At 43.9% G+C, this 24,978-nt stretch overlaps 2 protein-coding genes across 7 annotated transcripts in view; one reads left to right on the top strand and one right to left on the bottom strand.

Annotated features, from left to right (window-relative positions):
• Positions 1 to 24,978, bottom strand: part of LOC121552205 — a 59,292-nt gene that overhangs the window by 2,823 nt on the left and 31,491 nt on the right. For 3 of the 4 annotated variants that reach the window (XM_045218633.1, XM_045218631.1, XM_045218632.1), the window contains exons 7-9: positions 703 to 801; positions 464 to 568; positions 115 to 213 (exon numbers count right to left, since the gene is read on the bottom strand). In XM_045218633.1, the coding sequence (XP_045074568.1) occupies positions 115 to 213; positions 464 to 568; positions 703 to 801 (303 nt within the window). Of the gene's footprint in view, positions 1 to 114; positions 214 to 463; positions 569 to 702; positions 802 to 881; positions 945 to 24,978 lie in introns of those variants that run through there. The other variant, XM_045218634.1, reaches the window with a different exon arrangement.
• Positions 6,730 to 24,141, top strand: LOC123481271 (phosphatidylinositol 4-kinase beta-like). 3 transcript variants are annotated; one of them, XM_045218636.1, is made up of 11 exons: positions 6,730 to 7,315; positions 9,569 to 10,018; positions 18,647 to 18,874; positions 19,134 to 19,367; positions 19,502 to 19,632; positions 21,336 to 21,459; positions 21,574 to 21,687; positions 21,953 to 22,104; positions 22,382 to 22,514; positions 22,774 to 22,894; positions 23,048 to 24,141. In XM_045218636.1, exons 2-11 carry the CDS (start codon positions 9,578 to 9,580, stop codon positions 23,227 to 23,229), a joined length of 1,860 nt encoding a protein of 619 aa, XP_045074571.1. In that variant the 5' UTR covers positions 6,730 to 7,315; positions 9,569 to 9,577; the 3' UTR covers positions 23,230 to 24,141. The 3 variants fall into 3 exon arrangements, with proteins under 3 accessions (XP_045074571.1, XP_045074572.1, XP_045074570.1); XM_045218637.1 differs by lacking the exon at positions 9,569 to 10,018 and having other exon boundaries at positions 6,734 to 7,315; XM_045218635.1 differs by lacking the exon at positions 6,730 to 7,315 and having other exon boundaries at positions 9,420 to 10,018.

The raw sequence follows: 24,978 nt of genomic DNA, 5'->3' as shown, positions 1-24,978 counted from the left end.
GAGACAGAGAAACATTACATTTCATCCAGGAAATATAAGTAGACCTATAGCATGTGCGTCATTTGACACAAATCAGGTGCATTTGAGACGAAAGACCAGTTGAGAATCTCTCACCCATGGGTCCAGGATTTTTTCCTGGATGACTCTGCTCCACCACAGCTGCTTCTCCACTCCCCTCACAATGCACAGGTGATGCATGTCCTCTTCATTTTGCTATAAAGAAAAAACTCCTTCAGTCTCCAGACCTCTCTCTATATGTTAGCTGTAGATGTCTATAACATTTGGCAGGCGATTTCAGTTCTGAGTATAATCCCTGGCAGTGATATAGAGCCCACATGATGTTCGTACGACAAGTTTCCCCTAGGTTTCAATTAGGGACAGACATACAAAAGAAAACCCAGAGACAATTGGGAGTTCAAATACACAGGTGTGTTCATAAATGTTAAGAATATGTCTGAAGTACCTGCACTCGTCCATAATGGATATTCCAGTAATGGAAATGAAACGAACCCCAGTTCCCAACCAGCTGCAACTTCTCATAGGGAAAACCAGAGTCTTCCCTATTTGGCTGAAAAACAAAGACATCCCCTAATTATAGAGATTGCTCTGTGATTAATAAGACACACAATTGTGGAGATAGAGGACATGGTAATGTGTACTATTACTAATCAGCTATGACTGTCTAATAATGTGATTGACTACCTGTGAATGGCTATCTGAAGGTGCTGACAGTTCGTCAAGCACTAGCCTCCCAGCTTCAGTGAGGTGAATGGTAGGCTCCTCAATAACCAATTTGGAAGTCTGTGAAAAAAAGGGAACAGGGTAAAGTAAATTCTCCCTATAAGATCAGATGAGCTTTGGTTAATAATGTGTTTGGTTACCTGTGTGTTTAACACTGCAAGCTCTGTTACCAGCATCCTCCCAGCACGAGTGAGGTAGTAGACTGGTTTGGCCTTGGAGTAGACAGGCTATAAAGACAAGGGAATATGTTTTTTCATTATGTGGTTTTATAGAAAACTAGTGACTTGATGTTAATCTTTAATATCCTCTAAAGACCAGAGAGTATCAGAATGGATAGACTCACAAAGATAGGAACACACAAGGGTCCAGACCAAGGGATTAAAGCCAGACAGGACCGGTGCCCAACCTCCTCATCCACGTACTAAGGAACAAGACAGGATCAATTTAAGAGTCAGTTTGAATGATAGACTGGTACTGCCTATAGGAGTAAAATACTGGCATAGGGAGGATCGCAAGAGGAGGCCACTGCAATGATAATTGGCAGTTGAAATACACATGTCTGAGATCTAAATGTTAAGAACATTCTGAGGTACCTGCAGATGAATGGCTACCTCTTCAAGCTGAGAGGACAGTTCCTCCCATACCATCCTGCCAGCACGAGAGAATGATGAAATGTGCTGCTCAATCTTGCAAAATCTGTAGAAAATGAGGGAACAGTTTTAAGGGCATCAAAGTATCCCACTACCATAGTGGATACTGAAGGTAATCCTGCCAATTAGATAAAATGAGCTTTGTCCAATAATCTGCATGGTTACCTGTGTGTTTAACACTGCCATCTCTCTCACCAGCATCCGTCCCAGCGTGGGTAAGGTAATAAATTGGCTGCAGTTTACAGACTATCAAAAATAGGGAATATGTTTACAGAAATGTATTTTCATATTCTTCTACAGAAAGCATCATGTTTATGTTTAAGCTACTCCCTAAAGACCAGAGAGTATCAGAATGGATGGACTTACAGAGTTGGGAACCCACAGAGGACCAGACCAAGGGATTAAAGCCAGACAGGTCCGCTGCCCAACCTCCTCATCCACATACTAAGGAACAAGACAGGATCAAATTAAGAGTCAGTTTGAATGATAGACTGGTAGCCTATAGGTCTGACAGACTGCTATAGGGAGGATCGCAAGAGGAGGCCACTGCATGATAGATTCTGAGACACTACACAGGTCTGTGTTGTAAATGTTAAAGAAACATGTCTGAGGTACCTGCCTATGAATGGCTACCTGTTCATTTTGAGAGGACAGTTCATCCCATACCATCCTCCCAGCACGAGTGAACTGTGATAATGGGCTGCTCCATTGTGAAAATCTGAGAAAATGAGGGAACAGCTTTAAAGGCATCAAAGTATTCTACCATAGTGGATACTGAAGGTAATCATCCCTATTAGATCAGATGAGTTTGTTCAATAATCTGCATGGTTACCTGTGTGTTTAACACTGCCAGCTCTCTCACCAGCATCCTCCCAGCGTGGGTAAGGTAATAAGTTGGCTGCAGTTTGACAGGCTATTACAAAAAAAGGGAATATGTTTACAGAAATGTATTTCCAGAAGTTTCTTTTAGAGAAAGTTATGTTTATGTTTAAGACCCCCCTAAAGACCAGAGAGTATCAGAATGGATGGACTTACAGCGCTTGGAACCCACAGAGGTCCAGACCAAGGGATTAAAGCCAGACAGGGCTGCTGCCGAACCTCCTCATCCACGTACTAAGGAACAAGACAGGATCAATTTAAGAGTCAGTTTGAATGATAGACTGGTACTGTATAGGTGTAAAATATTGGCATAGGGAGGATCGCAAGAGGAGGCCACTGCAATGATAATAGTTGAAACTACACAGGTCTGTGATGTAAATGTTAAGAACATGTCTGAGGTACCTGCATATGAATGGCTACCTCTTCAAGCTGAGAGGACAGTTCATCCAATACCATCTGCCAGCACGAGAATGAATGTGCTCTCAATCTTGCAAATCTGTAAGAAAATGAGGGAACGTTAAGGGCATCAAAGTATCCCACTACCGTAGTAGATACTGAAGGTAATCCTGCCTATTAGATCAGATGAGCTTTGTCCAATAATCTGCATGGTTACCTGTGTGTTTAACACTGCCAGCTCTCTCACCAGCATCCGTCCAGCATGGGTAAGGTAATAAGTTGGCTGCAGTGTTACAGACTATTACAAAAATAGGGAATATGTTTACAGAAATGTATTTTCATATTGTTCTACAGAAAGCATCATGTTTATGTTTAAGTTACATAAACCAGTCTAAAGACCAAAGAGTATCAGAATGGATGGACTTACAGAGCTGGGAACCCACAGAGGACCAACCAAATTACCAACATCCGCTGCCCAACCTCCTCATCCACATACTAAGGAACAAGACAGGATCAAATTAAAAGTCAGTTTGAATGATAGACAGGTAGCCTATAGGTCTGACAGACTGCTATAGGGAGGATCACAAGAGGAGGCTACTGCATGATAGATTCTGAGACACTACACAGGTCTGTGTTGAAAGGTTAAGGAAACATCTGAGGTACCTGCATATGAATGGCTACCTGTTCATTTTGAGAGGACAGTTCATTCCATACCATCCTCCTAGCTATCTGTGAGAAAATGAGGGAACGAACATCAAAGTATTTCACTACCGTAGTGGATACTGAAGGTAATCCTGCCTATTAGATCAGATGAGCTTTGTCCAATAATCTGCATGGTTACCTGCGTGTTTAACACTGCCAGCTCTCTCACCAGCATCCTCCCAGCATGGGTAAGGTAATATGTTGGCTGCAGTTATAAAAAATAGGGAATATGTTTACAGAAATGTATTTCCATATTGTTCTTCAGAAAACGTCATGTTTATGTTTAAAGTACATAAACCAGTTTTAAGACCAGAGAGAAGACCAAAGAGTATCAGAATGGATGGACTTACAGAGCTGGGAACCCACAGAGGTCCAGACCAAGGGATTAAAGCCAGACAGGGCCGGTGCCCAACCTCCTCAACCACATACTAAGGAAGAAAATCAGGATCAATTTATGAGTCAGTAAAATGACAGTTTGAATGACAGATTGTTATTGAACCAATCCTGCTAATGAAGCAGTATTGTTATAGCCTGGGTGCCAGTCTGTTTCAGCTCTCTGTCCACTCCTTATGGGATTGTGATGCCAATATCATATTGCCACGATGGAATTGGCAAGAGAGCAGAAAGACTGGCACCCAAGCTATTGATAGGCCTGCAGCATTCTTACCTGAACAAGGACTGGGTCCTCCTGGTCCAGGGTGGGCTCATTATCTTTATGAAAAACAATAAAGGATTGTTTTCTCTAAGTTTAAGAAATACTAGCTACAAGACACCAGACATCTGTCCATGTAGTTAGGCTGATCATATATTTACTTGTGTTTTATATTGTATGACATCAAATGTATTTATGTGTCTGCATAATGTACCAACATGTTCAATTAAACCTAAAGCAAAGGTTTGGTTTCAAAGGAGCAAGTTTGTTTGTTGTTGTTAATCTAGGGCTACACTGTAAAAAATGTCATCACCATGATTGCTACCTAAATGACACCCTATTCCCTATTTAGTGCACTACTTTTGACCAGCGCCTTTTAACCATAGAACTATGGGTCCTGGTCAAAATAAGAAATAGGGTATTGGGTGGCATTTGGGACTATTACTATTTAGACATTGTCAAATATGTAAACTTACCCTCCTCAACCGTGACAACACGGTCCACGCTCTCCACGGTGGCCAGTGCATCCTCACCGATACCGTAATATTTGCTATAAAAGTAGACTGCCGAACCGGACGCAAACAACAGGCCAGCTGCACTCAGAAGCGGCCTCTCGCGGAGGAATCTCAGCGGGGTCGCTGTCAACAAACGACTGAACATAGACCTACTCATTATCGCTCTACATACTGCAGTGATTTTGACTGAGTTCAAAACCATCTGACAATTCTTTCTTAGAATTACAGGGTTTTATAGGGACCATTAATACGTCAAATTCTTCCATAAGTCATGGTTGGCTATGTCACAATGGGACAAACATGTTTATCAAACTGATTAAAAAACACTCAACAGTGACATCAATTAAATTGAATTTTGAGCATGATTTGGGAGTTTATACAATTGTAAACTATGAAACCATTGTTTAGAGAACAGTAGGAGTATAACCATTTAGAAAATACTGTATCAATGGCTCTGAGTAGGAGTAGAAGGGACAGCGTCACAATGCGCTCGCCATGGTTCTGAAAAAGAACGTTGCTGCGTTCATCAGCTCTGTGATGTTCTAGGCGGAGACACTCACTGAACCACTCACTTTCACGTTCAAGGTGTCAAAGCGTTCAACCAACATGCATTGGACTAAAACATCATTCAAATAGTTACTAAAAAGCCTACAGATATGTTTTACATTATTATTTTAAATCTCCTGCATAAATCAGCTGAGATAGCCTACTCTTCTCATCTCTTCGCCCTCCTGCCCTGGTGGTTATATCTGAGCGTTTTGATAACTGATTGATTTTGATTATTCTCATGCTGATTGTGTCATATTTATAATGTAGGCCTAGTAGCCCACGTTTCATGACATAACCCTAATCCTAAAATAGACTAAAATTGAAACCCTGGGCGAGCACACAAGCTCTGGCTGTACAGCCGGCAACAATAATACATCCAAAGAGGGTGGCTGTTGAGGAAAACCAGTACACCAACACACATCTTCATTAGGAGATAAAAGTAATCAGAGGCTAAAAGAAAATGGCAGACAATAGAAATCGAATGCGTATGTTACGGCTGGTTAGTGTTTTAATTACGAAGGACTCCCACAAATCTATTGTCTCTCTAAAAAACTGTAGGCTGCATATTGGTGGTCAAAGTGGTCGAAACGGTGTAGTGATCCTCGCTAATACAGTGAGCCACATTACAATTCTGACCAAGTGGGTTAAATCTGTTGGAGCGATGCGTAGGGTGTGTGCCTTTCACGCATGTAACCTGGGTTCGCTTCCCCGCCCCTTGTTTGCTACAATATTTTAGGAAAGGGACATCTTCATGACCAACAATCTTACTCTAAAAACGTTTGTGAAAAAAGTTTGGTCAGTCTGTGAAAGTTAGAAAAGGTTGGTTAGTCTGTGAAAGTTAGAAACTTCCAGCAGGAATTGACAGTCATCAGTCAAGGTGGTTGGATTATATAGCTACAGTGGTGCTATGGTTCCAAAAGTGCTGGTGATAAAATTAACATTACTGGCATACACATTTCAAAACAAAAGCCTATGATCAGGTATGGAGTTTTGGAAATGTTGTTAAACCCAACAGTCTATACTCTATAGCACAAAGTGTGATGTCCCCAATGATAAAATTGCATGTTACTCTAATTGTGAGATGTGTTACAGTTTACAATAGGCTACTTGGGTCTACTATACCTTCATCCTTTATTAAAGCATTCGGTTGCTAGCATTATCTCCACAAGCAAGGGTATCCTGGGGAAAGACACATCTTCTCCTCCCAGTAGACTAACTGAATCAAAGCCTCTAACATTACTCCTAGATAGCCATGTAAACACGAACCTCAGTGGCAGAGCTAAAGCTCATCTGAGATCTTGCATAGGCTGCTGTTTACCATAATCAGGATATTTTTTTACAAACCTTGGCGATACTTTCTTTGTTCTCGATTCGGAAGAAACTTGTCTCTTATGAACATCTGTGTGCAGTTGCAGGTGGAACTCCAAAAAACAGAGAATATTCAGAAAAATATTAAATCCACTTTTTGTATTGAGCGATAAATACCCCTTGCATATGTGTAGATCTTTCTTTTGGTCGCACTGTGGGAAGTGCTGTCATTAAGTCTACTTCTACAAGCGGCCGCAGCCGCTTCGCATAGAAACGACTAGTTACTGCAACGGTGTTGGGAAATGTGAGATGTGCACAGCTAAAATGCCGAGGACTTTGCAAAAGGTGGATTTAATATATTTTTTGTCGAATTTTCTCTAGTTTTTGGAGTATGCTACCTGTAACTGCACACAGACGTTTATAAGAGACACATTTCTTCCTAGGTTAGGGGTCTATAATTGTAAAATAAATGTGTTTGATTGAATAACTAGCCTAATCTAACTATCGTGGTCATACATCTGGACTCTTCATCATCATCATCAACACTTTGAATTACTAAGGAATATTCCTATAGCAACTGGTTGCTAGGGGAAACGAGACACTAGCATTATCCTCTTGTTGTGAGACTGAGAGGGAGGATTGGAGAAGTGCACGAGGAGGGGTGGGAAGCAGAGAAGACGGAGCATGGTTGAAATTCCACCAAATGGATAAGAAGAGGCAGACAAAGTTTGACACATTTATGTTTTCAGTGGTTGACCGACACGAATGAACGAGTAAACCTTGTTTTAGCCTAGTGAAGTATCACAAATTAATACCTCAGTATTAATTATCCACTGCACGGAATCTCCATGAGGGCACAAGTCTGCATGACGATTTTCGCGTAAAGAGAGGCAGCGCGGGAGAGCTGACTTGTCGCCTGGCAGGTATGTTCTGCTATTTTGAATAAAGCTAGCCATACAGCTAATATAAGTTTTAGGCTATTATTAATTTCGTATAGCTAACTAAATAAATGAAGCTATCTAACAGCAATGCTGTTGTGGGCTTACACATGTAATAATTACAACCAGGAGCCTATAATGGAGGAAGTCAGCTTTTCAGTCAGTCCTATCATTTAAATTGAAAATAGGTTATTATAACACAAGGTAAACACACATTTACAATAATTGTTAGGTCTATGTTATTAGCCAAAAATGTACTGATACAAGTACATAAACATTCATAGCCAGAGGCAACCTAGGCTACACTGCAATTAACACTATACTTATTATACACGCTATGTTCTACAGTGCTGATTCTAAGAACAGGGTTAATTCCCATAAAGTATTAGTATCTCTGTCTCTATCACATACATGCATGGCCAAGGAAGATAGGTTGCATAAACAGATACAAATATAGAGCGATAAGGCGCAAGGGGAAGAGAATAAACAGTGAGAGGGAAAGAATTGGTGAGTACGCTCTGTCCTGTAAATGCCAGAGCACATCAGCGCCGGAGCTACATCTAGTTTGATGTAAGGAAGTAGCCTACTCGATTGCCTATCCAGGGGCCTTGTATGTGATCAGACCTGTTGAAGGTGGGGTTCGTGTGTGAATGTGAGTATGAAAGTGTGAGTATGTATAGCTGTAAGTATGAGAACGTATCAGTGTACCATACCCCGTTCAAAGGCACTTAAATATTTTGTCTTGCCCATTGACCCTCTGAATGGCACACATACACAATCCATGTCTCCAGGCTTTAACCTCTCCTCCCCTTCATCTACGCTGATTTGAAGTGGATTTAACAAGTGACATCAATAGGATAATAGCTTTCCCCTGGTCTGTCATGGAAAGAGCCATCAAAGATGGAGCAGAAAAAGATGGAAAATGAGAGACAGAAGTAGGAGAAGAACAAGAAGTTGGGACAAAAGAGGCATCACAAAGATATGAAGTTTAAGAAGGCCCAGAAGGATTTCATAAAGGAGAAATGGGTCAAGGTAGTCAGAAACAAGTATCTGGCTGCTTTTAAGAGTGAGAACGAGTGGGACAAACTTACACAGAAACGGATTAAAGCTGACTAGAAGAAACAGGAGGACCTCAAGACAAAGGAAGATATGAGAAAGGTGGAAACCAAAGAACACAAAGGCAGCCAGAAGAGAAGAGGCTGCAAGGGAAGAAAAAACCTATGATTGGTTTTGGAAAAACTGCAATGGTCCTGCAACAAGTGGAAAATAAATATGTGTGTTTGTATGCGTGAGTAACTTCCATTTTAGTGTCCGGTTCCACTGTAACCCTTTAAGAACATTCAAAAACGTTTCCACAATAATTAGAAAATGGAGCTTGGCAGGTAAAAACAACAGATATAAAACCAGCTGTGTACAGTATCATTACATATTGGTTGAATGAGTCAATTGTGAAATAATGAATGACATTCACCAGACAAATTAGTCATTGGACACCATGAGTTTGTTTAGATTTTCCTTTACTGACATGACAAATTAAATACAAAGCAAGAAGTGGCGACGATTAAGACTTCAAGGTGTGGTCTAGTACTGTAGTGTGTTGCTGAAATTCCCTCCCCCTGAAGCTACTTCAAAAGGGCCTGTATATCCGACCTTCGCAAAACTGCAGTAACCGCCTGAACTGACCTTTGTTCGTAAGTACTGTAAATCAAATGCCGACTTCTCATAGTTGGTTCAAGTCCCAGGTTTGCTTAAAAACCTTAGTGTAGTCAACATGATTTTCCTGTGTTTTATATATATTCCACACTGAGGTTGGAATAACAGTGAAATTCTGAAAGATTACAATGCCGTTTTTAGTGTAAGAGCCATTTTAAAAGACGCCTGAAATGTCATTCTATGGTGGTGAGACGAAATGTTGGCCTGCCTGGTGACATCACACCTCCAAACCGCTGTCAATAACAGCTAGTTTTCCCCCTCCCCACTCACACCACTCCCAGACAGTCCTATCAAAATTCTTGCTTGAGAAATGTCTCTTTGCTAAGAAGCTATTAGTTTCTTTTTGACCATTTTAATTTAAAATAAATCACAGTAAGGTACTTAATTGTTACCCAGAAACTATTTTAAATTGAGAGAAAACAGCTGCATTGGACCTTTAAATGGGACTCTTCTTCTCTTACTCCCATATAGTCATCTTTAACTTTAGCTCTAATTTTAACCAAACTTTTTTGCATCTCCTATATGGACGAGGATATGGGCGACGCCATCCGGCCCTACGTGGTGCACCGCTGCCGCCAGAGCATTGCCTTCTCCCTGCAGACGGCATGGCTGCTCGGCGCCTACTCCTCCGACATGCACATCTCTACCCAGCGCCACTCGCGCGGCACCAAGCTGCGCAAGCTAATCCTCTCAGACGAACTAAAGCCCCACTCAGCTTCTAAAGGTGTGGGTCCCGCCGGTGCTGCGGACGCCAGCCCTGGGCTGCGGGACGTTGCCCACATTCGACACCACCAGCGGCACACCGTGGAGCCGCCCCCGGCCCCCGACAGCCAAATCATCCCTGCCGATGCCTACCTCTCGCCTTCCAAGCGGACACATCAGCGATCCAAGTCGGACGCCACGCATTGCACAAGCCTGGGGAGTAGCCTCAGGAGAACAGCCAGCAACCCCAAGGTGGAAAGCGGCTACGATGAGGTGAGTACCTTTTTTAACATATTTTGTCATACAAAAAGAGGGAAGGGAGAGTGGGATCAGAGTTGTAGAGTATAGAATGTCTTTGTACGTTTTTAATCTTTAATAGTAGGCCTGTTGCATACATGTTCTCTTTTATAGTCCCTATGGATGATAAAGCACAGGAAACCCTGAGTAACCTGAATACCAAGTTTTTCTCCATCTGTGTGTCAGTAGTAAATGGTTGTCCTACAGAACACTGTGGGATTCAGCAAGGGAAACTTGGATCAGCCATGCTGGAGTGTGCTGAGTCAGCAATACTTTTTATTATTCGCAGGTGCAGCGTTTGCTTGCGACTTGCAGGCTCATCTTCCATGTCTCACAATAATATTACTTGTGCAAAAACTGTTCTGTCAAAATTGAACATTCTTTGGGAGCCCAGGAGTACGAGTTTTGGACATTGAAGAGCGTTATTCCAGCTCTTTCTATGGTCTAGCCAGACTACCCTCAGTCTAACTAATAAAGAAGGGGGGTGGGGTTAGGTAGCATCTGTCCCACATCTCCAGAGTTCCCTCCCCTATTGTTTTGGGCGTGCAGTGTCCTCCCTCTCCTTTTTGGCTGGACTTCTCAGCCAGATTGCTCTGCAGCTGGTGTCAGAGTGAGGTTGAGGGTGGGTCCCTCTCGAATGGAGAGCTTGGTGAAAAAAATTGGTCACTTTCTATCATTGCAGACATTAGATTGTTTAGCAGATGCTATTGTGAGCATGTTTGTGTTGGGGCAGGATTTGTGTCAGTGTTGACGAGCGATATGGTTCTGGTGGAAGTTTTCTGCTTCCTCTTGTCTGGCCTTTCTCTCGGTCTCACTGATTGTCTGGCTTGCAACCTTCTGTCAGTCCTCTCTCTCTCATCAGGGGATCAGTTATTTTATGAGAAATCAAATTGGGTAGTTTTAGATGGGACAAGGTCCTGAACTATAGCAGAAAGACGGTCCCTCTCCCCTCGTTCAACGATTTCTTGGACTCTCCCAGGCATCTTGCTGTGTTATGCATTTTCTCCCTACTACCAATGTTTCCTCTCACCTCTAGTCTCTCTCTCACCTCTCTCTATTCTGTTTTTTTGTGCCTGTTTTTGTCATCCTTTTTAAAAATCCTCTACCCATCCCTCTCTCAGCTAATCTCCTCTCCTTCTCTTTCGCTCTCCCTCACTCTGTTTTCCTCCCCTCCCTTCCCCACGTATGCCTGCATCAAACCTCCCTGCTGATGTTGTTGTGGCCAGTGATCCCTGTTTAATCTGTGTCTGTGCTGTGAAGAATCCTGTAGGGCAGGTGGAGCACATTAACAATCCACAGAATGCAACCAACAGCCCAAAGGAGTTCAAGGGCACTTCGCTTTATTGACTTTGCTCTTTAGGATGTATTAGCAAAGATGGGCAGAAACTGCTTCTCCAATAGAAATCCCCGATCACGCTTGTAGGTGATGTTTTGGCAACGTTAGCTAGCTAAGCTCATGTGCAGAAACACATCGTCGGGTTTAACGGTCGTGCAGGCCGTCAAATCAAAGGCACATAGATTCAAGCTAGGCTTAAGTAGCGGAAACTGTCATTACTACAACCTCATGAAAGTGACAGGTTTTTATTTTCAACAAAAACAACTTTATATCAAAGTTTTTGTCAAATAAAAACCTGTCACTTTCATGAGGTTGTAGTAATGACAGTTTCCGCTACTTAAGCCTAGCTTGAATCTGTGTTGCATTTAGATTTCGAGAAACTTAACAACTAAGAATACATTTTTCACTTCTCCCATTAACTTACCAAACCCTGGTCTGGTCTGCTGAGTCTGCTTCGCAAGCATTATGGGAAGTCTCGCGTGTTGCGCCTCTGGGTTTAGAAACTCTGTGGTATTAGTACACAGTGATCACTAGTTGGATGCCAAGCAGTCCATTTTGCTTTGATAATAAATACTGTACTGATAGTCCTTATTGATAAGGCTTCACACGCCATCTTGTTAGTCCTGGTTATTGGCCTAAGGACTGACCTGACTAATTTTGTTTTGATCTTTTTACTTGGCCTCTGGCTGGATTGCAACAGTGAGGAAAAACCAAGAGCCACCAATCACAGTGAAGAGGAAGAAGAATGCTGTGAAATATGTCCACAATTTTGAGCCGCGCTGTAATGTGAGTGGGACCACCCCCGCAGTGCAGATTGGGTGGGTGTTGCATTACAGCCCTTTTTTGTTTACAGTCTGGGCTCAGCTGTCAGTGCCCAGGTATGCCCTCTCCGCCACAATACTTCCCTCTTCCTGCCCACCTCGCGTCGTCTTGGCAACATAGCCGCCGGGCTGGGGCACTGTGGTGGATTCAGATAGCACCATTTTCCCCCCAGAGTGGGATTCAATTTAAACATACATGATGAGTTTAACTACAGATGCAGCTGTCGCTTTACACAAATTATTTCTGTTTCTATATACACTACCGTTCAAAAGTTTGGGGTCACTTAGAAATGTCCTTGTTTTTGAAAGAAAAGCATTTTCTTTGTCCATTTTTAAAATAACATCAAATTGATCAGAAATACAGTGTAGACATTGTTAATGTTGTAGCTGGAAATGGCAGATTTTTAATGGAATATCTACATAGGCGTACAGAGGCCAATTATCAGCAACCATCTGTCCTGTGTTCCAATGGCACGTTGTGTTTGCTAATCCAAGTTTATCATTTTAAAAGGCTAATTGATCATTAGAAAACCCTTTTGCAATTATGTTAGCACAGCTGAAAACTGTTGTGCTGATTTTAAAGGAGCAATAAAACTGGCCTTCTTGAGACTAGTTGAGTATCTGGAGCATCAGCAATTGTGGGTTCGATTACAGGCTCAAAATGGCCAGAAACAAACAACTTTCTTCTGAAACTCGTCAGTCTATTCTTGTTCTGAGAAATGAAGGCTATTCCATGCGAGAAATGCCAAGAAACTGAAGATCTTGTACAACGCTGTGTACTACTCCCTTCACAGAACAGCGCTCTAACCAGAATAGAAAGCGCGTATTACACTGTATTTCTGATCAATTTGATGTTATTTTAATGGACAAAAAATTGCTTTTCTTTTGAAAACAAGGACATTTCTAAGTGACCCCAAACTTTTGAACAGTAGTGTGTGTGTGTGTATATATATGTGTGTGTATATATATGTCAGAATTACATGGCCAGTATTGAATAGAGGAGAATCCTAGCAAATTCTGAGCGTTTGAGAGACTGTTTACAACCGGAGTATGCAATATTGGTTTCATCAACACACCTGTATCAACTGCATGTCGGCCATTTGCGGTTATACGTGAGTGCCGGTGGAAAGTTTATCTGGATATAGGACATCTGACATGACAATGACATTAATACATGCTAATAGTTAACTAGCGAGAACCAGCCACTCACTATGTTTTGAAATGGCTATCTAGTTAGTCTATAGGCGATATCATTATTTTACCTGCTGCGCAATGTCTCTCACCCCCTCTCTCCTCTGGCAACTGCCCACTTGAACACATGCAGGTGATGGACACACCATGACTTTTCCAAGATTTTCATTGCTGACCAAAAATTGGCTATAACTGGGTAAATAGCTCACTAACTAGCAATCAATATCAACATGTTCACGTGGAGCTAGTCTCGCTTTGATCTCAAAAACACATCTTGCGACTGCATGATTGAAAGACCACTCGTGCCTGTAGGCCTACAATAACAGAGGACACTTTGATCAAATTCTGATTGGGGTAGCATAATTGTTTGATTTTTGGCATGATTTATTATTCTTTTTTACTTATCCGTTCGGTCAAGCATCAATGTCGGGCCCAGCATTATTCACTTGAACATAAAGACGTTCGGTGGCAGGCAAATGCCTCAACATTGATTTGACTGCTGTAAAATCAGTTGTAGGTCTTTAGACTGACTTCCTTATCAGATAGGCTAGTACAGAGGAGCTATGCGTTGTCACCCGATTTTAGCTCCGCCCTTACAAAATGGTATTCTAACACGTCGCCCTGTGTTCAACAATCACCTGGACAACAAGTGCAAAGGACGTCTGCTCTACTGCTGACGTACATGCACACAGAGAAAATGCATTTCTGCCACACCTTGTTGTGTTCTGCAGGTAACCCAAGCCTCAGGCTCGGTCTCCCTGTCGACTCTATCCCCAAGGCAGTTGTCATCAGCAACGTGTACTTTGGTTACATGTCTATTGGGTGAGCAGTTACTGTCTATACAGGTACATTCCGGAAAGTATCCTACAGCTAATTGCTCATTTTAGGCTAGACTCCTGAAATGCATTACATATTTGAAAATCTAATCAGCATGAGAATTACATTTTCAGTTATTTGGATCCAGTTGCGGTCAAATACACTATATATACAAAAGTATGTGGACACCCCTTCAAATTAGTGGATTTGGCTATTTCAGCCACACCTGTTGCTGACAGGTGTATAAAATCGAGCACAGCCATGTGATCTCCATAGACAAACCATGGCAGTAGAATGACCTTACTGAAGAGCTCAGTGACTTTCTACGTGGCACCGTCATAGGATGCCACCTTTCCAACAAGTCAGTTTGTCAAATTCCTGCCCTGCTAGAGCTTCCCCGGTAAACTGTAAGTACTGTTATTGTGAAGTGGAAACGTCTAGGAGCAACAACGGCTCAGCCGCAAAGTGGTAGGCCACACAAGCTCACTGAACGAGACCGGCGAGTGCTGAAGCGCATGGCGCATAAAAATCGTCTGTCTTCGGGTTCCAAACTGCCTCTGGAAGCAACGTGAAGTGGGTTCCCATGGCCGAGCAGCTGCACACAAGCCTAAGATCACCATCCGCAATGCCAAGTGTCGGCTGGAGTGGTGTAAAGCTCACCGCCATTGGACTCTGGAGCAGTGGAAACGCGTTCTCTGGAGTGATGAATCATGCTTCACCATTTGGCAGTCCGACGGACTAATCTAGGTTTGGCGGATGCCAGGAGAACGCTACCTGCCCAAATGCATAGTGCCAACTGTAAAGTTTGGTGGAGGATGAATAATGGTCTGGTGCTGTTTTTCAATGTTCGGGCTAAGCCCTTTAAGTTCCAGTGAAGGGAAATCTTAACGCTACAGCATACAATGACATTCTAGACGATTCTGTGCTTCCAACTTTGTGGCAACAGTTTGGGGAAGGCCCTTTCCTGTTTCAGCATGACAATGCCCCTGTGCACAAAGCGAGGTCTGTACAGAAATGGTTTGTTGAGATCGGTGTGGAAGAACTTGACTGGCCTGCACAGAGCCCTGTCCTCAACCCCATCGAACACCTTTGGGATGAATTGGAACGCTGACTGCGAGCCAGGCCTAATCGCCCAACATCAGTGCCCGACCTCACGAATGCTCTTGTGGTTGAGTAGAAGCAAGTACCCGCAGCAATGTTCCAACATCTTCCAACATGCCCACGATTTTGTAATGAGATATTTGACAAGCAGGTGTCTACATACTTTTGGTAATGTAGTGTATATTGTCACCCTTGCACTTTACAATGGAGTGCAATAGAGCAGAAGACTCGTTTGCTACAACACCTTGCTTGTTTCAGCAAGGAGCAAAGTTTCATCATGTTGTTGAGTCCATGAACAGTTGTTCCACAAAAAAAAAGACGGGTTATTTTATTTTTGTGCCGGCTTCATCCATAACCGAGTGGCGCAGTGGTCTAAGGCACTGCATCTCAGTGCTTGAGGCGTCACTACAGACCCCCTGGTTTGATTCCAGGCTGTATCACAACTTGCCGTGATTGGGAGTCCCATAGGGCGGCGCAGAATTGGCCCAGCGTCGTCTGGGTTTGGCTGGTGTAGGCCGTCATTGTAAATAAGAATATGTTCTTAACTGACTTGCCTAGTTAAATAAAGGTAAAAAAAATATGTATACGGTAATTGTGCCAGCCCTAACAGGACTCGACTCTATATGATAGAGCAGATATCCACTCTACCTTTTCAAATCTATGAATTACATTTTGGGAAGTGTTACCCAGCCACTTTTGGAACACCAATTATTTTGCCTCGTTAAGCATGGGTCCAGAATCAGTTGTTTTGAATAGGTAAATCCAATCCCAGTAACACTCGGGGACCCTTCCTCAACAGAACGTCCTGTCCACTCTGGAAGTAATGTCAGGAAGTCATGACGTTTGGTCATGATCCAGAAAATACACTTCTTCACAGGAAAGGCATTTTGACATTTGACTACAAAAGTAGAATGCTAAGGAAGCTGCTTGGTTTGCCTGTCAACACAAAAAGACCAAGGAAATGCTATGAAATACAGTTTCCTCGACCTGGAAAATCTGTGGTTTTGAATAGGCCTAACTAGGGCTGTGGCGGTCATGAAATTTTGGCAGGCGGTAATTGTCATGCAAATGACTGCCGGTCTCACGGTAATTGACCGTTAATTAACATAAACATGTTTAGCGCGCTTTTGGAACATCTAGATTTTAAAAAGTCAAAGTACATTTTTAATATAGCCATCACAATAAAATCCATTATTGATTTAGTTGTGATAGGCTTATAAACCAGGGAATCAAAACATAAAGGGCTGCATGATGCAACTCTATATATTGATGATTTGGAGAGGGGGAGATCTAATCAATGGAAGATGGAATTAAAAGTGAAATGAGAGGCTACAACGACCAAAAGCCAACGGGTATGCTGCTATTTACGCTATAGTCTGAGTGGAGTTATGTGTAGGCTAACGGTAGGACGGTGAAAAGCGCAGTAATGTTATGGCTAGGCTCAATTAGCCGAGTTAGCTAGCTTCTCTCAGTTTGATACAGTCAAGACAGGTACTGAATAATCGGATTGGATGATAAATAACTACCAAGAAGTTAACAGTGGTTGCGGTCTCTCTCTCAGGCTCATGGTGCTTACTCATACATTCACACACACACCGAACGGCCTCCACTCCCTAACAGCCTCGCTCTCGCTCTCTCCCCTCCCATGGGTCCGGTTGAATAAAGTAGCAAAACAATTGGCTTTTCTGCTGCTTCCCTCACTCGGATCAGACCAGTTGTCCTTTCGGGAGAGGTTTTAAAAATGTATGCATATTGGGTCCGGGGCTTTCCCGTGTCCATTTCGGAACAGGAACTGTAACTCCCATAATTATTTGTCCTCATCATTCAGATTATTCAAATTAAATCATGATGTGATTAGAGGGACAATAGAGCACTGAGTTCCAGGCCATTAGCAAGTTTGGTAGGCTATCCATCAGCACCGTTCATTTGCGCAGTTTTGGATTGGGATTACCTTTACCAACGGGAATTTAACTGCGGTCACGACTCGTGACTGGCGGTAATAAGGTCACCGCAACAGCCCTAGCCCTAATCTGTGTGTCAACGCCACCTCTAGGCTCTGTTTCAATGTCCACACCAACTAGCACATGTATGCATTGGGCATGATTTCTTTGTGGTATAAAAGTATGGACATTGGCATGTAGTGCAATGGTCTCAACCCCTTGGGTTGTTTTTCTCTCTGTAATCGGATAACTTGCTTCATGTTTTTGAAAAATGCTTCTGGGAGTTTTGGAATGGGGAGACTCAGCTAAATGTAAAGACACCTGGAGTAACCTTTACTGAAGGAGAGTCAGTCAAAGTCAGTCATAATTACACACGTTTACACATTTTACATGGTAGTCCTAAGCAACAAATACGCCACTGGCAGTAGTTCATGTGGCAAAAATTGGCCTACCTGGTATTAAAGGTAGACTCAGTGGGATGACGTAGATGCAGAAAGTAAACAGCATAGTGGGTCAATTTCCACAACAACTAAGAGCGTTGAAGTGCGAGGCTCAACTTCTCCGCTGTTTTGGTCCCTTGGCTACCATGCTGTAACAGTGCGACTGTGTGAGCAAAGTATTTTATCTCGCTCATCTCAATATCTGCGGTGCTGCTCGTGGCAACATACATTTCACTGAGTCTACCTTTAACTAAGAACTAACAAATTAACCTTTTTTTCTTGTGTGTCGTTAACTGTCCCATATGTTAGCCTACTTAATTGGAACTTTTTTCCATAACAAAAAAAATGTAAGTACTTTTTTTATATAGTAACCTTATGATTGAGATGTTATCTAATTTCAAAGTAGCCTTAATGGTGGACTGTAGAACAAAGGACTTCCTAGATTTGTACTTTGACCTACTATAATGGTATTGAATATTGCTCATACTTTAAATATGAAGATATTGGACACCATAAGTTGACTAAACATCTCCAAGGCCCAAGAGCTTGTTTGGTATCTGGGTTTCGCTCAAGTCTCTCATTTTAACCATTGTGGTACTGATCTCTGGTGCTGTAATGAGGTACTGCAATGGGTTGACAGAATTTAATTTATTTGCTTATTTCTCCCTGTGCCCATGCATTCTTAGTCTTATACCTCCCCTTGGTTTTCTCTTCAGATTCCGCTCCTAAAACATCCTTCTTTCAATTCCCATCATACCCATCTTCCTCCCTCCTTTCTCAGCCTCTTTTTTTTTTTTTTTGTGTGTGTAGTCATTCATGGAAGGACCCTAAAAAAAAGATGTGCCACTTGTTATTTGCTGTAGCTTGTTGTAAATGTCTTCAGAACACAAAAAGACATCTGTCTTGATCTAGATTCTAACCAGCTCTCCTCCTCCTAACCTCGCTCCTCCTCTCTGTAGCCGTTGCGCCTGACGCTGCAGAGGGAGTTCATCAAGTCTCTGATGGGCATCGGAAAGCGGCTGGCCACGCTGCCCACCAAGGAGCAGAAGACCTGGCAGCTCATCTCAGAGCTGTCACAGCTCAACCACAAGCTGCCAGCCCGCGTCTGGCTGCCCACTGCAGCCTTCGACCACCACGTGGTGCGCGTTCCCCACACACAGGCCGTGGTGCTCAACTCCAAAGATAAGGTGAGGCAACTTGTTGTAATACACATGTATAAGGAGGTACACACACAACAGGCTCCAAAAACAAGGTGACCAGAATGCCTAGTAGTTTGACACGATTAATTAGTTAACTCATTTGTTAGTTTATTTATTTCCTGAGGAGCCTGGAGTTTAGATGGAGTGGGCCCCAATGCTCTTTGTCAATGGGACTTCCTGCATAAATGTACCTTACAAAAATAGGTCTAGAACTCCAGTGACCTCTTCATTCTCCCCTTCCTCTCAGGCCCCGTACATCATCTACGTGGAGGTGCTGGAGTGCGAGAGGTTCGAGACGTCCGGCATTCCCCTGCGCATCCCGGAGACATGCATCCGCAGCGCCCGCTCTGTGGACAACCTCCTCCCGGAGTGCGTTGGCATCACAGCCGAGCAGCGCGCCGGCAGTTTCTCCACCGTGCCCAACTACGACAACGACGACGAGGCCTGGGCAGTGGATGACATCGGCAAGTTGGAAGTGGAGGTGGGTACCCATGGCAACCACATGGTGGCACCGTCTGACTTTAAGTCACATTTTGATGACTAGGTTGTTGGGGAAGGAGGAGGTGAATCAGATTTGAATGTACTTTTAACTCTGGGGTCCTTCTATGGTTCCAGCTCCCAGAAGGCCACACCAGTAGCAGTGACAACATCTCCCAGTTCTCTGTGGACAGCATCACCAGCACGGAGAGCAAGGAGCCTGTCTTCATCGCCGTGGCGCTCAAGGAGCCCTGGCAGGAGAAAGTCAGGTGGGTGATTGGTACATAGAAATATACACTGCTCAAAAAAATTAAGGGAACACTAAAATAACACATCCTAGATCTGAATGAATGAAATGATCTTATTAAATACTTTTTTCTTTACATAGTTGAATGTGCTGACAACAAAATCACACAAAAATTATCAATGGAAATCAAATTTATCAACCCATGGAGGTCTGGATTTGGAGTCACCCTCAAAATTAAAGTGGAAAACCACACTACAGGCTGATCCATCTTTGCTGTAATGTCCTTAAAACAAGTCAAAATGAGGCTCAGTAGTGTGTGTGTGTGGCCTCCACGTGCCTGTATGCCCTCCCTACAACGCCTGGGCATGCTCCTGATGAGGTGGCGGATGGTCTCCTGAGGGATCTCCTCCCAGACCTGGACTAAAGCATCCGCCAACTCCTGGACAGTCTGTGGTGCAACGTGGCGTTGGTGGATGGAGCGAGACATGATGTCCCAGATGTGCTCAATTGGATTCAGTCATAGCATCAATGCCTTCCTCTTGCAGGAACTGCTGACACACTCCAGCCACATGAGGTCTAGCATTGTCTTGCATTAGGAGGAACCCAGGGCCAGCATATGGTCTCACAAGGGGTCTGAGGATCTCATCTCGGTACCTAATGGCAGTCAGGCTACCTCTGGCGAGCACATGGAGGGCTGTGCGGCCCCCCAAAGAAATGCCACCCCACACCATGACTGACCCACCGCCAAACCGGTCATGCTGGAGGATGTTGCAGGCAGCAGAACGTTCTCCACGGGCGTCTCCAGACTCTGTCACGTCTGTCACATGTGCTCAGTGTGAACCTGCTTTCATCTGTGAAGAGCACAGGGCGCCAGTGGCGAATTTGCCAATCTTGGTGTTCTCTGGCAAATGCCAAACGTCCTGCACGGTGTTGGGCTGTAAGCACAACCCCCACCTGTGGACGTCGGGCCCTCATACCACCCTCATGGAGTCTGTTTCTGACCGTTTGAGCAGACACATGCACATTTGTGGCCTGCTGGAGGTCATTTTGCAGGGCTCTGGCAGTGCTCCTCCTGCTCCTCCTTGCACAAAGGCGGAGGTAGCGGTCCTGCTGCTGGGTTGTTGCCCTCCTACGGCCTCCTCCACGTCTCCTGATGTACTGGCCTGTCTCCTGGTAGCGCCTCCATGCTCTGGACACTACGCTGACAGACACAGCAAACCTTCTTGCCACAGCTCGCATTGATGTGCCATCCTGGATGAGCTGCACTACCTGAGCCACTTGTGTGGGTTGTAGACTCCGTCTCATGCTACCACTACCAAAACATCAGCCAGGAAGCATAGGAACTGAGAAGTGGTCTGTGGTCACCACCTGCAGAACCACTCCTTTATTGGGGGTGTCTTGCTAATTGCCTATAATTTCCACCTGTTGTCTATTCCATTTGCACAACAGCATGTGAAATATATTGTCAATCAGTGTTGCTTCCTAAGTGGACAGTTTGATTTCACAGAAGTGTGATTGACTTGGAGTTACATTGTGTTGTTTAAGTGTTCCCTTTATTTTTTTGAGCAGTGTAATTACTAGAAGAGACAAAATGGATGGGCATACACAATCCCCCACCCGAGGATACATGTCTGTCCCACTTAGTGCAGCGAAGACAACACATTGTGGCATTGTAAAGTCATTTGCTGTGTCTCACTATTTCTTTCCGCTCTCTCCATCCCTCAGGCGGATAAGGGAGGGCTCCCCTTACGGTCACCTGCCAAACTGGCGGCTGCTGTCGGTCATCGTGAAGTGTGGGGACGACCTGAGGCAAGAGCTACTGGCCTTCCAGGTGCTCAGCCAGCTACAGGTACTTGACTCTCCACAGTAGAGTCCCATTCCACAGAAATGCTCTGAATTATTTATTCTTATTAGCATTCATTCAATCACTAATTCGCTCCACTACTCCCTTTTTCCTCTCCAGTCCATCTGGGAGCAGGAGCACGTCCCCCTGTGGATCAAGCCCTATAAGATCCTGGTGATGTCATCGGACAGCGGGATGATCGAGCCCGTGCTGAACGCTGTCTCTCTGCACCAGGTGAGCAGAGAAAATGAGATGGACCCAATTGTGCACTTGAAATCTCATGACAAAGTTGCCTAACAATAACTTCAAGCCGAGTTGTTTAGCTATGTAATCCAGTACCTCTTGGGATGAAAGATTTTGATAATCTAAGTAATGGTTGATCACGCACTGGAATTTCGTGTCAGTTGCTAATTCTAATGGAATGCCGTGTCGGTAGCTTTTTCTAATGGAATACTGTGTCTGTTGCTATTTCATACAAAATGCTGTTTCTGTGCTCCAGGTGAGGAAGCAGAGCCAGCTGTCTCTGCTGGACTACTTCCTGCAGGAGCACGGCAGCTACACCACCGAGGCCTTCCTCACCGCCCAGTGCAACTTTGTGGAGAGCTGCGCCGGCTACAGTCTCATCTGCTACCTGCTGCAGGTTAAAGACAGGTGGGCAGCCCTCCCTTTTCACCCCTCTTCAGTTTCACTCGTTACATTACTCACATGTTCCATTTCCCCTCTTAGCTTCCTTTGTCTTTGAGCCTGTTTGGCTACATTTACACAGGCTGCACAATTCTGATCTTTTGGGCAGAAGGTCAGAAATGGTCTGCCTGTGTAAACACAGTTTTTGTGGTCTGATATCAACTACCACATCCCACCCTCTCCTCTATTCCTATACCCTTTACTCAGTTCCCCTATCCCTCATCTCCTTTCTGTCTTTCTCCAGACACAATGGAAACATCCTCCTGGACTCGGAGGGCCACATAATCCACATTGACTTTGGCTTCATCCTGTCCAGCTCGCCCAGGAACCTGGGCTTTGAGACCTCCGCTTTTAAGCTCACCAGCGAATTTGTGGATGTGAGTCAAATGAATTATACTGCATGCGAATTTGCATTGTCATATAAGTGTAAACTGGAGAACACTGTGGAATTGATCATACAACTAGCTGCCTAACAATCTAGCTAGAAACCTCACAAAATGTTCACTGCATAAATGCATACATTTGTTAGTGTTCAAAGATGCTATTAGCGAGTTTGCTGGTTAGCTGCAGTAGCCTGCATAACCTGTTGGTTTTTTATGTGTAAAGACTAACCTCTGTTGTCTGTGGTTCTCTCAGGTGATGGGAGGCCTGGATGGAGACATGTTCAACTACTACAAGATGCTGATGCTCCAGGGCCTGATAGCTGCTCGCAAACACATGGAGAAGGTGGTCCAAATAGTGGAGATCATGCAGCAAGGTACTGTTAGCTAAAACGGTATATTAGCATGACCAGTGTGTTGTGGTGTTTTTCCATAAACATTATCTATCTGCCCGGTTTCTCTGTGGTCTTGGGATTGCAACTCCTCTGACTCCCTCTCCCTGGGTCTCCCCTCTCCTCCTCCCCCACCAGGCTCTCACCTACCCTGCTTCCATGGCTCCAGCACCATCCGCTACCTGAAGGAACGTTTCCACATGAGCCTGACGGAGGAGCAGCTACAGGTGCTGGTGGAGCAGATGGTGGATGGCTCCATGCGCTCCATCACCACCAAGCTTTACGACGGCTTCCAGTACTTCACCAACGGCATCATGTGAACAGTTCGACACCAAACTCTACTACATGGGACAACCACATGGGAGAGCAAGCAAACATACATATAAAGATGGTGGTGAACATGTGCATATGGACTCACGCATGTGTGCTTGCCATAGCAGCACATTTAGGAAAATGGACTTGTGTATAGACTAGTGCTACAGGACCTGTTTGCAAACTCGGTATGTTCTTTGTCTTAGACGGACCACTGTTTACCCCCTCCTTGTTTTGGCCTTGTGGAGGGGGAGTCCGCACCTCCTCTCCCTCTTGTCCTCCTATCCATAGGACATTTACCGCATTGACTGTTCTAAAACGAGGCATAACGCACAGTTCAAATCACACACGAAAAGGATAAGTATCAATATCGGAGAAGGTACTTCATTGAAAAGGGGGAGGGGCAATGTGGTAGTGGTCTATATTCAGAGGAGCCAAGAAGACTTTTCTCAGAATGGATGAAAAATGAATAACTGTAGATCAATTGTGCAAGAGCATCACAAAGCAGTACATATAGAATATATGTACTTATTTTTGTTCTTAGAGCAAAATTGACTTTGAGAAGTTGAGAAACCACTATGTAACGACAACGAAAGCACAAGACATATCAATTGCTGAGGTTTTCTAATGGACATTTTCTTTGTTCTCTGAAAGTTCTGTGGTTATCAAGAATGAGCCAACCCGAAGAGACGCTCAACGTGCTATGGTCGGCTATTGTAATCAACTGGCGATTTTAAATAAATATTATGAATACTAATAATTTGCAGCGCTGATGCCACTATGGCTGTGTTGAGACGGGCAGCCCAATTCTAGTATTTTCACTAGTTGGTCTTTTGACTGATCAGCTCTGATGTGATTGGTCAAAAGACCAATTAGTGAAAAAATATCAGCGTTCCACAGGGATGCTGGCCCATGTTGACTCCAATGCGTCCCACAGTTGTCTCAAGTTGGCTGGATGTCCTTGGGCCATTCTTGATACACACGGGAAACAGTTGAGGGTGAACAACCCAGCAGCGTTGCAGTCCTTGACACACTCAAACCGCATGTGCCTGGCACCTACTACTAGAGGTGTAACGATTCGTTTTAACAACGATTCGATTTGTATCACGATTCGTGGTTGTTGATACGATTCAAGGGACGATATTGGTTCATTTAGAACGATACGATCCGAAACGATTCAGTGACTTGAAATCGATTCAGTAACCTTTTAGCCAAAAATTCAACCAGTGTGACTGAAATAAATACCTGGATACTGGACAGTGCAGGTGAAGTTTCCTAGATTCCTGTTTCTTGTAAGGACCGCAATGGTGGCTTGATAATTTCTCGCTCGTCGGCTTCTCCTCTGTCATCCGCCATGCTATGCTTTGTTGTCTTGGCGCCTTTGCGCTTGCTGCTGGCGCGATGACGTCACGGATAGGCAGAGTGAATCGAGTAATGTTTAAAGCCTTTATCATTAAAAGTGCTAAGAAAAACATCCATATAAAGTCTGACGTGCTTAAATCCAATGGGTTATTTCCTAGTATCGATACAATCGATTTATTACATTTTAAAACGATGTTAGATCGATATATGTTGTCCAAAAGGCCAACTCGCCGAGCACAGATCGATGTAGTTGGATCATAGGAATATAAATCGATACATCGATGTAGTAGATGGATCGTTACACCCTAGTAAAAACACTCCAGTGTGCAAAACAGGGGCACTGGAAAATACAAGGCACACAGGGAATATTCCCGGCGATACAAAATACATGGAGC

This window comes from Coregonus clupeaformis, unplaced genomic scaffold (assembly GCF_020615455.1).
Source record: "Coregonus clupeaformis isolate EN_2021a unplaced genomic scaffold, ASM2061545v1 scaf1699, whole genome shotgun sequence".
Classification (NCBI taxonomy): domain Eukaryota; kingdom Metazoa; phylum Chordata; class Actinopteri; order Salmoniformes; family Salmonidae; genus Coregonus; species Coregonus clupeaformis.
Note: the sequence above shows the minus strand (reverse complement) of the source record. Positions and strands in the feature narration are given on the sequence as shown.

What these genes read in the sequence shown, in the direction of transcription:
- LOC123481271 (XM_045218635.1), top strand. Translation starts at nt 9,566, where the DNA reads ATGGACGAGGATATGGGCGACGCCATCCGGCCCTACGTGGTGCACCGC. An exon ending in TCGGCAAGTTGGAAGTGGAG is followed by an intron (nt 19,368 to 19,501) that starts GTGGGTACCCAT and finishes CTATGGTTCCAG; the next exon opens with CTCCCAGAAGGCCACACCAG. An exon ending in AGTGGAGATCATGCAGCAAG is followed by an intron (nt 22,895 to 23,047) that starts GTACTGTTAGCT and finishes CTCCCCCACCAG; the next exon opens with GCTCTCACCTACCCTGCTTC.